This window comes from Myotis lucifugus, unplaced genomic scaffold (genome assembly GCF_000147115.1).
Source record: "Myotis lucifugus unplaced genomic scaffold, Myoluc2.0 scaffold_65, whole genome shotgun sequence".
NCBI lineage: Eukaryota > Metazoa > Chordata > Mammalia > Chiroptera > Vespertilionidae > Myotis > Myotis lucifugus.
In genome coordinates, this window is record NW_005871113.1 from 96,553 (window position 1) to 113,543 (window position 16,991).

Here is a 16,991-nt window from a genome sequence, read left to right on the forward strand (position 1 = left end):
TTACCTTAAAACAGTGGTTCTCAACCTTCCTAATGCCGTGACCCTTTAATACAGTTCCTCATGTTGTGGTGACCCCCAATGTCATTGTTACAAATTGAACATAATTAAAGCATAGTGATTAATCACAAAAACAATATGTAATTATATATGTGTTTTCCGATGGTCTTAGTCGACCCCTGTGAAAGGGTCATTCGACCCCCAAAGGGGTCGCGACCCACAGGTTGAGAACCTCTGCCTTAAAAGAACCTGCCTGAGCAGCGCATAGTTAATTAGCAGGAATGACTCTGAGTGCCTGGGCATGAGCATAAGATGAACTAAGGAGAAAATGAGGCAGGAGGAGTCGAGAGAAAAAAGAGGGAATGAAGGCAGCAGATGAAGGGACTGAAGAGGGAAAAAGAAAGATGAAAAGAATTAGGGAAAGGAAAGGATGCATAAGAAGTGGGAAGGGCAGAGGGGGACAACAGCAGATGAGAACCGATCCAAACCCATACAAGCCGACCACAGGCTGGCGGCACATGACAGGGCCACACACAGAGAGCACAGGTATGTGTTGTTGGGTTGGTGTCTTGGGTGCTTACCCACACAGGTCTATGATTTTGAACCCAATTTCTTCAAGCCCAGAGTTATCTCAGGGGTCCTGCCTTTCTCAGTATTTCCCCTGCAAAAACTCTAATCAACTGGTTTTGAAACCAGAATGTGAGGGCACTCCAGGAGGGTGGACAGTGGTAAGCTTCAATGTGCGGTGCCTCTAAAATGGAGCCCCAGACCATTGCAGTGAAGGTGGCCAGAGTGATTCTGAGGAATTAATTATGCAAGTAATTTTCAGTTATGGCCAATAATCTATTCAGCTTGGCTAATGAAATGAGAGATGGCAGCTCTGGTTCTTGCGAAATGGAATTATGGCGAAACTAATTAAAGTAGAAGCTTGAGTTAAAATACATCATCCATGGAAACATGGAAAAACAGAGACCCTATGAAAAATATTGGGTAAAGAGCAAGACACAAGAGAAACTGCATGCTTTGAGAAGCCAAACCCTCAGTCAGTTTTCTCTTTTCCAGTGGAGTTATGAATGGTGTGGATATTGACCTCTAACCTCACCACTTTAAAAATCATCCAAAGGCAAGTGAAACTCGGTGAACAAATTGCTATGCTGAGTGTGCCTCTAGTTGTTGTAGCACCTCTCCAAAGCTTTCCTCTGACTTCTACACCTTGCCTCTTGGAAGGTCTCTCCACAGCACCCTGCAAGCATTAAGGTTTCTAGAGAAAGCCCCAATCTTCATTTGTCCCCAAGCACTGAACTTGAGAAAGAAGCGTGGTGTAACCTTGGAGTCAGGCAGATGGGAGTGGAGTCAGATTCTGGGACCCATACACTATGTGATCTTACATATATTCTCTGAGCTTCGGTTCTAAAGATAAAATATACAATGGGACTGGCATGGTGCTCAATCAAGGGTGGCCTTTGTGTTTAATTCACCTGTTCGCACTCAGAATCTTGCTTTGGAAATGAAAAGGCCTATTACTACCTCATGCCGGGAACTGGCTCTGGTTGCCTGCTAATTGTGTTATATTTCATGAATCTGTGTAACTTTGGGCCACAAGGCAGGACTGTTGATGTTTCAATGTTAAAGAACGACTTTTAAGCAAACATTCTCAACACAGTGGACATTTTAATAAATGATAAAAATAGTTAAAGGATAGAATGATTCGGGCCCGTTTGTTACAAGTGAGGCTCTTTATTGCTAATGTAGGATGCCTTCCTTCTTATGAAATTAAATTTCCCATTCTTTTACTACTATACAAGGGATGAGACTAGTGACCGTCAATGTGTTTCAGCTAAAAAAAGGATTTTCTATAATCCCATGACTTTCTTGAATCTCCCATTGACATACACTTCATTAAAACATGGTCTTAATAACTTTCACTGTCTAGAACTTCATGTTAAAAACATTAAAACCATAGGAAGAACAACCATTTGCTTCAACTTGCTCTTTTTTCCCCTCTGTCCATGTCAGTTGCATCCCTTCTGCCCCTCCAGGCCTAGTTCAGACTGACCCATCTCACTTTACTCCAGTCCACCCGACTTCGCTGTTCCCCCAACACTAAAGTCAAATACTAAATTGCATGACATTAATTTAAAAACATCTTTATTGTTGAAAGTATTACATATGTTCCCCTTTTTCCCCCATCGGCCCCCTCCAGCCCACCCCCACCCCACACCCCAGGCCCTCACCACCCCACTGTCTGCTTCCATGGGTTATGCCTATATGCATACAAGGGCATGGCATTAATTTTAAAGTGCTTAAATTTTCTCAATTAGGCTGAGAGCAAAGCCCAGACATTATTCTTCTATCATGTCCAACACAATCCTGGGAAACACAGTAAACGCTGAGAAAGGAAGCATTTTGCTAATTTGCACCATCTACAGATTTCAGTTGTGTGTTAGTGGATTTTCTTAAGACATACTTCCTATCAAGTGTGACTGTTACCTAAGTGGTGCTGTTACCTAATGACCAAAAAAGGGTGTATGTGCCATTTCTCCCTTTATTTATTTTTTGAAATATATTTTTATTGATTTCAGAGAGAAAGGGAAAGGGAAAGATACAAACATCAATGATGAAAAAGAATCATTGATCAGCTGCCTCCTGCACACTCCCCACTGGGGACTGAGCCCACAACCCAGGCATGTGCCCTTGGCTGGAGTTGAACCTGGGACGCTTCAGTCCACAGGCTGACAATCTATCCACTGAGCCAAACCAGCCAGGGCCATTTCCTCCTTTAAAAAGTGGCAAAGACAAAATAACATGACTAACATGAAACAACAAAACCACTGAGACTCAAGTAGAAGAGAATGGGAGGTAAAGGACCAATTTTGGGCAGAAAGTGCTCCCTAGCGTTTCTATCTTTTTTCCACAATTCATCCTGACTATCCCCTTTCCCAGTGTGCCATGGTCAGTGTAACCCGGGCCGACATCAGATGCAGTGTGGAGCCAGTTGGTTCCAGCTCTTACTATCTCCCCCGAGTAAAGCTGATTGGTAGATTTTGAATGCACGCATTCTTGTGACTTTAAAACTCCAGAATTTTCCCCAAAGTGCAGTCTGGAAAATGTTATGGAGGAACTTATGAAAAAGTGTTGCAAAATCACTCTTCATTTTAAAGTTTGTAAGTGGTTTGGCTGTACCCACTTGACTACCTCTAATACCTATTGCTTAGCTTCTCCTAACTCACAGCCCTCTGAATTGCCTGTAAGTTTCTGAAGCTTTAAAGCAGAAATCCGGTGCATTGGGAAAGCAAACAGGTTGCTGTGAGTAGGTACGAGTAAGAAATAGATTTGAGGCATCAGGAACAGTTTCAAAGCTGGAAATAAATGACTGTAGCTGCTAGGCTAATTTGAACGTTGTAGTCTAAGTCTTTTTTTTTTTTTTTTCAATTGCTGACACTATTGCAGATGTGCCCCTTCCCTCCTGCCCCCCGGCCTTCACCACACTGTCATGTCCATGGTCTGACCTCGGTCTCTGGGCAGTAGTAATATGGTGTTCAACTGCATCGAGAGCTTTGGAATCACTCCAAAGGCTGTGCTCTAAGTCATTAATGACTCTCTTCTCTACTACCTTATATTTGAACAAAGTAGCTTTGTTTTTATTTTATCTTATATCTTTATTGAGTTCAGAGAGGAAGAGGGAGAGATAACATCAATGATGAGAAAGAACCACTGATCAGCTGCCTTCTGCATGTCCCCCACTGGGGATCGAGCCTGCAAACCGGCCATGTGCCCTTGACTAAAATTGAACCCGGGATACTTCAGTCCCCAGGCCAGTGCTCTACCCACTGAGCCAAACTGGCTAGGGCTGAACAAAGTAGTTTGAGAAACCTTCTGTACCAAACTAGTTCTTGTCAAGAGTACAATAACTTGGTGGTAAAATAGGAAGTCTTTCCCTTTAAAAAACTATACATTCTTAAGTACTAAAGTAAGAGTTAGAAAAATAAATTAATCAACACTGACATTTTATTTGTTTCAACTTTATAATTTTTACAAAACAAAAGGCAGTATCAAAAACAGCAAAGAGTTTACAGGATTTCTGCACCAGTTTTCACAGAAGTCAGTGATTACGGTGTCCAATGTAAATACGAAGCGCAGGCTGATTTCCCTCTTGGTCATATGCATTCAGGTGGCTGGATTTGGAGCTACTGAATAACAACTTTTTATAAGCACCGGTCATTTTTTTGAGAACTGATTTGGTTTGTCCAACAAGTAAACACTTTTTGCTGTGGCATTTTCGTCTTTTAAAAAACACTGAGCTAAAATACACAATGTGTATGTGTCTGGATCTGAACCAAATCTTTTGAGATCCTAATTACCCTGAAGAACACTGAAGACATTTATAGGGCATATTAAATACTGGTTCTATACCGCATCAGGTTAAGGCAGCTACTATGGTTCTAAGGAAAATAGCATTTCATTCAGAGGCTGCCCAGAGTTTGAACTATATCATAGTTCCCATGTCCTTTCTGATGTGGAGTAGTTTTCCCAAGTAGGGCCACATAATTGGAACACAAGTTTTGTGCTGTGGTATTTTATGGAACATTAGTGTCGAGCAAGACTCCTTGCTCTGGACCCTGGTGACCATAAAGAAATCGAGAGGCCATGATCGCTGGGTGCTGAGGAGAAGCATACTTAAACTCACATAATCTGGAGGCAGACACCAAGCTGGAACTTGGGAGTGGTGTTCACCTACCACCTGTTCCAGAAACACATTTTGCTTAAATAAGGGAAGTATGGTCCAGTTTTGTAATGTTAACAGCTGCCAGTCTCTCAAACATATTTTTATGAGGATATTTCCTGGCTAGCAATGAGTTAGGAAATCGGCATCAAATTCTCATCAAATTTATCACTATTAGTCAAAAACAAAAACAAAACCCCAAAAAACAAAAACCACCAGCCAACAGAGGTGGTTAAACCTGGATGTGAATTATACTATGTACAGACTGGTATACATATCACTGAAACAGTTCTGACAGCATGATAACTGTTGAAAAATTGCCTATATATTACCCCAATTTTCATGAAAGGAAAATGGATATGTAATTTTCTTCTTTACATATATGAAAGAGGAAGCAAGAAGGCAAAGCTGAGAGAAACAGATGCTACCCAAAGGGCAGTGGTGGCATTTGGTTGTTTTGGTCTTTGTACCAGCAACTCCCACACCCACAGGAGAAGCCCAGTTCCTGCTGGACTACACGGTTCTCCGGGCAGTCAACACCCGAACAATGGACCCCACTCCTCCAGCAGCAAGTGCCTGAAAACAAACCAAATGTAAGTGTAAAGAATCAATTCTCATACTGAGTAAAACATTTTTCTTGAAGAAGGGTGAGTGCAGCTATTAATTTTGAACTCACTGATTTTCATAAATATTTCTTGAGCACCTATCATGTTCTTGGCACTGGGGAAGAGTAATAAAACCTTTAGAGGCCCTGACCTCATGCACTTATTCCAAAGAGATACTAATTCACATTCTAGTGTGTTGTTTTCAAATAACAGTTTGTTCTTAAAGATCTACAGCATAATGTTCTTTCCTAAACAGGTGCTCACATACAGATTCTGCTCTTATTCTCGGCAGAAAAAACGCAAACTGGGATAAACCAACTTCAGTTCCATTTAGTCAGTCAGGATTTGTCAGCTTTTTCTTCTCCCAAGCTAAGAGCTACTATTTAAGAGCTAAGAACTTCAGAATTTTGACTTCACCTTGAAGAATTGGAAGTCATGATTAAGCATTAGAAATTTGAAGCTCTAGTTTACTTGTGTTCAGAAAACACTGAGAACCTTTGTGTTTTGGGTACTGTGCTAGATGCTGGGGATACAAAAGTGAATAAATACAGCATCTTCTGGTCTACTTGGAAGAGACAGATATATAAACAGATTATTATAATATAATAAATATAATATGTAATATAATATAATTAATGTAATGTAATGTATGAGGTGACAGAGCTATGCTTTGGGTGCTATAAAAGCAAAGGAAGGCACATACCTAGCCTGAGGGTATAGAGAAATGTGGAATGGTCCAGTAAGGCTTCACGGAGAAAATGATACATGAAATGGATAAGTAGGTGGCAGACTGACATAAGGGTAAGGAGGCCCTCAGGCAGAGAAGATCATGAGCAAGGCATAGAGGTGTGAATCATTCTGGTGTGTTCAGGGAAAAGGTAGGTCCTGCTGGAGCATAAGGGGAAGAATGACATGTAAGATGAGGCTGGACTGGGAACCTGGACTTTATTTTTCAGGTGACTGGCAAGGGTAGATATGCGTTCTAGAGACTGCATTCTGGTGACTGAATGGAGAATGGCTATGAGGGAAGCAAAACTGGTAGCTGGGAGGCCAGTCTGGGAAGCGATAGCAACAGATTGGGAGAGATGCTGTGAACAGCTGCATTGAAGATGTATCTGGGTAGATGATCTGAGAAGTATTTAGGAGATAAGCCTGGCAAAATACTGGTGACTCATGTTAAGAAAAAAATGAAGCCTTAATATGTGCCTCAATGCCCTGGCTGGTTTGGCTCAGTAGGTAGTGCGTCGGCCTGGGGACTGAAAGGTTCGGGGTTTGATTCTGGTCAGGACACATGCCCGGGTAGTGGGCTTGATCCCCAGTAGGGGGCATGCAGGAGGCAGCTGATCAATGATTCTCTCTCATCATTGATGTTTTTCTCTCTCCCTCCCTTCCTCTTTGAAATCAAAAATATATTTAAAAAAATATGTGCCTCAATTTCCCCACTACTAACAGGGAATAATAATATCAAGCTTTCTCTCCGAGTATTTTTATGAGGATTAAATGAGTTATTATTTATAAAGCACTTGGCAGAGTGCTTGGATATAATAAGTGCTCAAGTAGTGTTTGCTATGATCCTGAGGTGAGACTGGAATTAGGTTACTTAGGTTTTTTAAAGCTGGCTCATTTTCTCTAAACTGAGGATGATAAAGAGGTTTACAGACCTCGTAGAGTTGTTGTAAGGATGAAATGAAACGTAATAGTACAGTGCCTGGCAAACAGGAAGTGTTCCATGAACAGGATGACCATACAAATTATTTTCCAAATCGGTACCCAGAGTAAAGGGGAACTATTCATATTTATGCTGAAACAATAGGTATAAACTGGGGCTGTCCTGAGAAAACTGGGAGTTATGGTTACCCCATCCATACATGTTAGCACTTTTATTTGAGAGTGTATGAGGGATAAAGTGACTAGAGAGAGTCTAAGCAGCAATTTTTACTACCTATTCTTACCTTACACGTGTGTATTTTCACTCAGAAAAAAGCTGCTGAAAAACTGAGTTTTGGGAATTGTAAGATATTAGAGAATATACACCCCTATTTTTTAAAATTGTGGTAAAATATATAACCCAAAATGTGCCACTTTTAAACATTCTTAGATGTAAAATTCAGTGGTACTAATTACATTCAAAATATTGTGCAGACATCACCACTATCTATTTCCAATACTTTATCAGCCCAAACAGAAACTCTGTCCCCATTAATCACTAACTCTTTATTTTGCCTTCTCCCCAACCCCTGGTAACCTCTAACCTACCTTCTGTCTCTGTGAATGTGCCTATTCTAGGTATTTCATATAAGTGGAATCACACAGTATTTGTCTTTTCGTGTTTGGATTATTTCACTTTGCATAATGTTTTCAAGGTTCATTCATGCTGTAGCATATATCAGGACTTCCCTTTTTTTGGATGAGAGCATTTCTATTTTATTCCACTGTATGCATGTACCACATTTTGTTTATCTGCTCCTTTTATTGGCTTGTTTTCACCTTCGGCCATTGTTAAATAATTCTTGATTTTTAATACTTATTTTCTTTTCAAAGATTTAATTCCAAGTTCCAAGATTATGTTTACTAAACAATAATCATTAAATAAAAGTGCTGCAAATCAGACTCTCTTAAGACCAATGCTAGTAAGCATAAATCTAAATTTTCATTTTCAGGCATTTATTTGTAATAACGGAGACATATAACCAAGAAGTCAGAATTATTTTTAGGCAAGAGGGGTTGTCATTGAAGGAACCAGTCATATGGATTTATAATTCATAACTTACCTTTTCGTGCCACTGCAATAACACAGCGCTGCTATTGTCAGAGGGGCTCTCAAAGCCTTTATAGATATACTTCATTAGGAGATCCACACCATTCTTGTCCAGGGACTGAACTGCCTTTTCAATATCATTAGCTTTAAACGAGATGAGCACCTTCAAGACAATGCTGCCTGCCCGATCCTGAGGGTAAATAAGTAACAGAACAGTTAGACATATGTGTGTGGGGTTGCAGTTTTGCAAAGGCCGCCCTGAGGAGGTGACATGAAAGAGGAAACCGTGGGATGTCTGAGGAAAGTATTTCAGACAAGGAAAGAACAAGTGCTGTTAGTGTGTGTTCAAGGAATAGCATGAAGACCTAAGGTGGCTGGGGCTGAGCCGTGAGAGAACAGCAGGGCAAAAAGTGAGAGAGGATGTGGGGAGACAGATGATACAAGCCCTGCAGGCTACCGTGGGGAACTTTGTCTTCCAGTGAGGGAAATGATGTTGGGTGGTTTTGAGAAGAACAGTGGTATAATCTGTCTTACATTTGAACAGGATCACTTGGCTGCCATGTTGAGAATAAGCTGGGGGTGGGGGTGGGGGGGGTGGTTTTGGGGACAAGGCAGAAGCAGGAAGACCAGTCAGGAAGTTGTTGCAGTAACATAGGCTGGTTCTGACTAGCATGGTAGGGATGGAGGTGGTCAAAAGTGGTCAGATTCCTGACATAGTTGGAGGTAGAGCTGAAAGGATTTGCTTATAGATGTGATAATCTACCAATTTATTCTATCCAGATTTTTAAAAAAACTTTGAACCATCCTTCCGAAATAGGTTATTAATAAAACGTATTTTAAGTTTTGTGTTTATAGGTAAGAGACTCTTGATGTAAGATATCAGCAGAGATCACTTGTCTGTGACTCACCTTCACCGCCTGACTCTTGGTGTTGATAGGGGGGTTTTTCAGGGCTGCCTGCAGGGCAGCTGTCATGTTTCCTGTGATGGAGGTTAAGGAGATAGCAGCAGAGGGCGACCTTCAGGGAAGCATTGCAACTACCAGGAACCATTTGGGTCTTAAGACTGGACTTTATGTACAGAAAGAAAAATCACTATGGTCACTATGTTCAATACTGGAAAATTCACCATTTTGTTTTCAAGTGTGTCAATCAAAGATCTGATACTGAAAACAAAAAAGGACATTAGATTTGTTTTTTAATAAAGCAAAGACTTTCCTCCTTGATTCTAATGATCAAATGAATACCTTACTAATCTCCCATCTTCTAGTAAGACACATATGGAAATATTATTCAGTGATATTTATAAAAAACTCTAAACTATGCATCAGAATTATTAGGCCCCAAAGGGAAACAGCCTAACCTCAACAAAAACATGTCCATTTTATGTGATTCTAACTGGAAAAACAAAGAACAAATTTTTTTCTAGAATTATGTTCTATATTAATTGAAATGCTGGTAGATTAGCAATCTGAGTGACTTACATTAGCAATCTCTCAATATGGATGAAAAGAGGCATTATAGAACATATCCAATGACCCTTGGGTGACAACTTAACTCTGGGATATTTTCTCTCATATTTCAGAAAGGCTATTCAAACTGTCTCAGGCCATACCTACTAAATGTAGTCTCTCTTTGAAAGCACCCGTGAGTGAGCATGTATGAGACACAGAAGGCCAATCAGACTGTCAGAATGTACAGTCATTCCCCTAAAAGGAAAACCACACAGAGCTCACTTGTTCCTCCATCTGTGAGGGCCTGACCAGCATTTGTGTCTTCTCTTTGTAACAAGAGCAGAAAAGACGGTGTCTTTATGAGCAGACGCACTATCTGGATAAAGCAGAACCACTTAGGGGTCATCTCCTATCATCTAAAATTAATTTCGCAAACATCATTCATTCATCATAAAGAATGTTTTTAGACAGAATGATGTTCACCACTTATTTTCCAAAGAAAGAAAACCTATGGTTGGTGGCGTTAAGCTGTTATTTTCAAGGTTTAATTTGACTTCTAGGGAAGTAGCCTTTTGCATGTAGACTGGCTCATTAAGACCCCAAACACTTAAATATTTAAATAACTCAACGTAGCAACAGCTGATTGTAAAAGTTGTGGAAATGAAAGGAACATCTGTATGTTGATACATGTTTAAGGCTGTATTTTAGGTGCCTTTAAGACCAAATGTAGTTCCTACCAAATATTGTCACTCATCTATTTCCCCCTTAGAATTAAATAGGACATTGATGAGGAAAGAGTCTACAAAGCCTTCCTTATGAATAGACCCAAGAATAACTAGAAATGAGTGGATTTAGTAATTGAGAATCTCTAGAACTACAGCTTGAGCTATTGCAACATTTACATTTTTCTGAAGAAACGCTGATGCAAATATTCAAGGTTATGAATATTCAAATATGCAAAAATTCAAACCCAGGAACTGACAGCCAAATTTGAACTAAAATGGTAACGATTTCATGATTATAAAAATGAGCTCTGCTTTGTACAAATGGCCCATCTGCTTCTATCCCATTCACTGGGGTTTACTTGAAATATTTTCTGGGATTCTCATTTCGTCTTCTTTCCATCGTCTTTGTGCAGCGGGCAAAGCCTCCAAGCTTCCTTCTCTGAGTTTTGGTTGTTGTGTGCTCCTACCCCTTCCCCAGTTAACAAATTCTGTGCCAAATACCTTAAATAAAAATAAAAATAAAAAAGCCCCCAGGCTGGAAGGACAGAGGGCCTCCTGCAGCAACCGCCCAATCTCTGCTGGCAAGGAATAAACTATCCTAACGCGACCAAAACAAAACCATCACAACAGACACAAAATCACGAAAGAAAGATGCCCATCCCTCCCCGTTGGAAATTTCTGGAGCTAACGTGACCCCAGGAAAGAGCGTTCCCGGAGGAAAACGTCGCCCCGATCAGCCCAGGTGCCGTCCCGGCGCCGCGAGGGCGCGGCCGGCAGACCCGATGTCCGGGGGGCCGGACCCGGGCGCAACCTGAGGAATCGGGGCGCGGAAGGGGCGCGGCCAGGCAGGTGTCCGCGGGCTGGCTCCCGGGGTCTCGGGGAGCCCCGGTGAGAAACGGAGAGCCTTGCCTCGAGGGAGGGGGACCCCAGACACAGGTTCCAGCCGCCAGCCGCCGGGGCAGCCCCGCGCCCGTGCCCCCAGGAGGGCCCGCCCCTCCACCTCGCAGCGCGGGGTCCCGGGAGAAGGGCGGGGTGGGGAGGTCGGGGAGGTCGGGGAAGGCAAGGATATTGCCGCAGGCAGGAGTCCACCTCGCCCTCGTCGGGCCCGACCTGCCCGTCGCCCCCGTCTTCCTCGTCCACGAACTTGTTCTCGTCGTACTCATCCACGTCCACCTTCCGGAACCGGGCGGACGACACCGTGTTCTTCGACATCCCGGATCCCGAGCGGCGGCCAAGGCCTCCTCTAGCTGCGGTCTGTACCTCGGCGAGCCCAGCCGGCCAGGAACCCGAAGCCTGGTGCCTTCACTTCCCTCTTCCGCTCTGGGGCGTCGCCGGCAGCCCCGGCTCGGGCGGTTCTGGGCCTGCGCGCTGGCCACGCGCCTTCCGCCCGGGGTTCTCGCCCAGATCGAACCTCCTACGCCTCCCGGCTCTCCCCCGGGGAGCGCGCGCGAGGGAGGGAGCGGGACGCAGTGCGCAGGCGCGGACTCTCTGCAGAGAAGGGGCGGGGCGGGGCGGGGCGGAGCGAAGGAGGCGGGGGCGGAGCGGGCGGGGCAGGGGGAGGGCACTAGGCGGCGCCGCGGCCAGAGCTAAGAGGCAATTGGGCGTGCAACCGAGTCACGTGACTCCTCGGGGTTCCCATAGAAACGCTTCTCTGCGGTCCAGTCTCGGAGGTCTCAGGTTGGCGGCGATGGACACTGGGGGCGGGTGGCCTTGTTTTTTGCTGTCGCCGCCGCTGCCGCCAACGATCTTCATCCGGGTCCTGCGTCAGGTCCGGCTGGGCCGGACTTGCCTGTGAGGTGGGATGGGCTGGCTGTCAGACCAAGTGCCCTGCAGTTGGCAGGAGTATGGGGCGCAGTGATGCACGCCCGGGCGCCCAGCATCCTTCTGCTTGTCGGAGACATTGCTTCGGACCCTGCGCTGCCCGCGGCTGCGTGCCTGAGCCGGGAGCCCCTTTCCCGGGGTTGGGACTGCGCTGCGTGCCCAGCGGGAGGTACCAAGGACGGAGTCCAAAGGTCGCGTTTTATCCGTTGGTGCTGATGACAGCACCGCGGCGGCACCTGCAGAACCTGAATTAGGTATCGTATCCATTGGGAGGGAGGGGAAGTGTCTGCGCAGGGGCTGGGGTCAGGTGGCAAAACTGGGGTGAACCTGTGGTTTGTGGGGTAGGGTCGGTCACTGACATTTTAAAATAAGTAGTTATTTGGAGCGAGAATGCTAGAGAAGCTATGCTATGGGTGAGTTACGTTCTCCGGTTCTGAGGGCGAACACAGTGTGTAAGAATGAGTGGAAACCAGATCTTTAAGGTTTATATTTGTGATTTCAGATTTGTATGATCCCTTGAGGCCAGCCTTTTATTTTATTTGACATCCCCATTTCTGAGCACAAAGCTCTTACTGAGGAGGGAAAGGCACTAAAACCGAGGAAATGGTAAGTTGTGCTGCATGTATAACAAGGAAGTATAAATATTTTCACAATAAAATTAACTTGGACATTTGGCTGGACACTCAGATGGCTTTATGCTTTCCTGACATCCTATCGGATGTGGTTTAATTCCACCTCTAGCAGAAGGCCAGCTGTTGCCCTGTTCAGGATCCCCACCCTTGGTTTCCTGTACTGAGTATATTGAAAAGCACTGGGCTTAGAATTAGTAAATCCTGGCTTGAGTCTTGACTCTCTCACTTGATCGATGTGATTGAGGGACGGCGGTTAAACTTCTGACTCTCAGATTCTTCACTGGGAAAGTGGGGTTAACAATGTGTACGTAACAAGATTGTCCTGAGGGTTAAGTACAGGGAAGTGTTTTTGCAGCTCTGAAATTCTACATAAATATGAAATGCATGGTACCTGTGCATTGATTTTGGCACTATTCATATAAATTGCTTTATGATACTGTGTGTTCACCTCGCCCCCTGGAAGAAATGGGAGGATACTGGAGGGCAGAGGCTGTCATATTTCTTTTGTATCTTCCTTTGGGTCTGGAAGGTACTCAATACATTCAGGTACTCAATTATTCCTTGATGAAGTGAATAAAATGTGAAAGGCATGGCAGTTTGAGAATCACACTGAGACTAATGAACCAGTAAAAAGAAAAGATGTCAATGCCAAATATTTGTTGCACATATATGCGTTTATATGTATATGTGTGTGTGTGTGTGTGTGTGTGTGTGTGTGTGTGTATAGAGAGAGAGCGAGAGAGAGAGAGAGAGAGAAATAGAGACAGAGACCCCTCAGGAATGCATTTTCTTGTCTTGGGAGGAAGAAGTAATGTGGCATTTTTCTTTTCCCAATTAAATTACTTTTCTAAAAAATATTGAGGTAACAAAGCAACATTTCTTTAAATTAACGTTCGAGTTAACGAACAAACATGCTGGTAAGAACTCCCCCAACGATTGTCTTAAGACAGCAAAGGAAAATTTTCTACCTGTTGGTGGTCTTTATTTTAAAAAGTCTTATTCCAAAGAATCAGATCATTACTATGGTGAATGACATTATATAACTTAGAATAAGTATTTTTAATATTCTTTTTTTCAGTTTCAATTTTTTGCTAACTTTAGTAAGGGCTAAGCAATATACTGGTTTGATGCTTCTAAATCAATATATTTTTGAAGAGAAAATTGAACATTAGAAGCACTATTGAGAGCAAATGGAAACAAGGATTCAAGAGCTAATACCTCCCTTCTCTTACATTTCTATTCTTTTATATTAGGTCTTACTTAGGAAATTTCCTTCTTATCTTCATTTTAGAACTGGGAAAGAATTGTGGAGTAGAAATCAACTTAAGGGAATAGTGAGGGTAATTTAAAAAATCGAGTTGCTCAAGGGTATAATTGTTTTTGATTGCTCAGAATTTTGCTCTGTATGTGTTAAATACAATTAATTCTCAGCCACATGATGTGTATTACATTTGAGATGTAATAATGCCAAAAAATGCGCTTTTCCAATGCAGTGTTTTTTTATTGTCTCACACTAAATACCTTGTACATAGTAGGTATCCAACATTTCTATTTAATGAATTAATAACCTGACAAAATAATTTTGGAATCATATATAGAGATTGAGGGTTGGTTTTTTTTTAAACCTCACCTGAGGATCCAAGGATATTTTTTCATTGATTTTTTAGAGTGTGGAAGAAAGGGAGGAGGAGGAGAGAGGGCAGGGTTGGGGAAAGAGGGGGAGGGGAAAGATTGACATCGACTGGAGAGAGACACCTCAATTGGTTACCTCCCACTCGTGCCTAGGGATCGAACCTGCAACCCAGGCAAGTGCCCTTGACCTGGAATTGAACAGAACCCATCTGTTCTCAGGCCAATGCTCCAACCACAGAGCTAAACTGGCCAAGGTGAGATTGAGTATTTTTTAATGAACACCTTAATTACCTCCCTAAAGCATTAAGGAAATTTCTATGTATGTGAAGAAACCCGTCTTTAATTATCTTTTCATTAGAAAATATACATTATTCCACTTCCTTGCAAATTACAAATTTCTTATGTTAATCATGGTACTTCATTCCTTGTACATAATAGTATTCTCCCTATTTTAATTTTCCAAAGAAATGCTTATCCTTGAAATAAAGGATCCATGGGGCTTTAAGACATTTTTTTTTATTGTGCACATAACTTGGTTTGGTTCATTACTAAAGTAAGACTGAATCAGAATTTTGAGGTTAATGCTGCATGAGAGTATATAGCTTCTTTTTATTTCTGTGATGATGCAAACAGCAAAAGATCATTTTAGTTAGAGAGTATTTTGATAAAATTATCCTATAATAGGTTTTTCCTTTCATATATTTTAATCCAAGTACTCTTACCTACATTGTGCTTCTTTTCCCCAGACTTGCCACTAAATACTTAAGAAACCAAGACCTCAAATCCTGCAGCGTGGCAGGATGATTATTTGAAATGGCAGTGAACTCAATGTTAATCAAATATGTCAAACATGTGTTATAAATAGAAAATAAATAAATTTCAGTTCTGGTGATTTAATGATGATTTAATTTCATGATTCTCTAGCAACATCATTACTACAATAGATAAATACTTTTTTTAGCATATTACCTATAGACTATATTATGGTTTAATGACTTTACTTAATATCAAATGAACTGGTTCTGTGTTGAAACCACCAGCCTTCAAAACATCAAGTTTTTTCTTTGTGATTAATTTTAGCTTTACATAATTTTATGACTACACATTGAGGTAGAGTAATAGGATGGACTATTTTACAGTAAGACCTTTATTTCTTTATATATCAGTACTTCAAAGACTAAAAAACTTAAATCTGTACTCCTGTATCGGGAAAAAATTTTAGTGCTAAATGAAAGAATAAATCTTGTGTGTTAAACATTTTTGTGAATGGGACTATATCTCTACTTTTTTTTTTTTACCTGCTTATGATAATATAAAGGGAAGCTATGGATTTAAAAATTTACTTATTCCATATTCCTTTCCACTACTGGGCTCTGTTATTAATGCTAACAGTTGTTTTAACGTTACATTTCTTGTCATAATATACAAGCATAATATTTGAGATAATAACAATTAACATTTTCTTTTCCAATATTTACATTACTTTTATTTTTCTTATCTTATTGCATTAGCTAGACTCTCAAAACAGTATTAAAAAATTGGGGAACAGTGGGCTTCTCTTCTTTGTTTCTGTTGTAATGGAAATGTCTTTGGTATTTTGCCAGTTTATATTTTCTGTTGCTTCATGATCTTTTAGGCATGATGATGGAAATTATCAAATGCTTTTTTGGGAGGCTCTAATGATAAAAATCATGTAGTTTTTGATCTTTTAATTTATGAATGTAATGAATTATATTTCTATATTTTTCTGTACTGAACCATTCCCACATTTCTAGAATAAACTCTATTTGGTTACTATTTTAATTGCTTGGTAAATTCAAGTAGTATTTATTTTGTTATATGATTTCAGAATCTATATGTATAAGTCATATTGGTTCATAATTTTATTTCTTTGTGCTGTCTTTATGTGGTTTTGATGTTAGGGTTAGTCTAGCTTTGTAAGATGAATTGAGAAGATTTCCACCTTTTTCTTTCTTTTCTGTGCTCTGGAATAGTTTGAATAATAGAAAGTTTCTATGCTATTATTTCTTTGAAAGTTATAGAATGTGCTCACAAAATTATCTGGGCTTGCTAATATTTTTAGAGGTAGATCTTTGTTCATATTTATCTTCTGTATTATCAATTTTTTGGCTTTCTTCTTCTTTTTGTCAAATTTAGAAGTTATATTTTCCTAATAAATCATGCATTTCATCTAGATTGACAATTTATTGACAAGAAGTTGCAAAAATATTTTCTCATAATTATTTTAGTTTCTTATTGTATAGGTTACTAATTAAGTATATAACAAAAGGAGAGATGTGGCAAGAACTATAGAAAAGAAAAGTGCTTGGGGGCAGTTAAACCTTGTACTAGTTAGATCAGACTGGGGCTAGGAATTAGTAAAGCACATGACCATGGATCAACGGCTTTTCTCATTGCTACTATTAAATATTTAAGCAAAATATTAAAATCAACATTTTTTTCTCCTAACCTGATGGTCACAAATTCTAGAAACATACTTTTACTTCTTATAGAAAATAGTCATCTCAGACTATATAGTTTTGATAGAATTTGAAAGATCTTACAATTCCTATCCTTTTCTATCATCCTATTAATATTTTATTAATAATAGCAACCACGTGATGAGTGTTTATTGTTTCTTAGACAC

At 41.0% G+C, this 16,991-nt stretch overlaps 1 protein-coding gene across 1 annotated transcript; it reads right to left on the reverse strand.

Moving 5' to 3' along the window:
- Nucleotides 1-3,983: 3,983 nt before the first annotated feature.
- On the reverse strand, nucleotides 3,984-11,687 carry ARPC5 (actin related protein 2/3 complex subunit 5). Its single transcript, XM_006089851.3, has 4 exons — nucleotides 11,329-11,687; nucleotides 8,992-9,064; nucleotides 8,097-8,273; nucleotides 3,984-5,296 (listed from the first exon to the last, which is right to left on the reverse strand). The coding sequence occupies exons 1-4, from the start codon at nucleotides 11,469-11,471 to the stop codon at nucleotides 5,234-5,236; spliced, it is 456 nt and encodes a 151-aa protein (XP_006089913.1). The 5' UTR covers nucleotides 11,472-11,687; the 3' UTR covers nucleotides 3,984-5,233.
- Nucleotides 11,688-16,991: the final 5,304 nt, after the last annotated feature.

What these genes read in the sequence shown, in the direction of transcription:
- ARPC5 (XM_006089851.3), bottom strand. Translation starts at nt 11,471, where the DNA reads ATGTCGAAGAACACGGTGTCGTCCGCCCGGTTCCGGAAGGTGGACGTG. An exon ending in GTGGACTCCTGCCTGCGGCA is followed by an intron (nt 9,065 to 11,328) that starts ATATCCTTGCCT and finishes AACCTCCATCAC; the next exon opens with AGGAAACATGACAGCTGCCC. An exon ending in CCAAGAGTCAGGCGGTGAAG is followed by an intron (nt 8,274 to 8,991) that starts GTGAGTCACAGA and finishes ATTTACCCTCAG; the next exon opens with GATCGGGCAGGCAGCATTGT.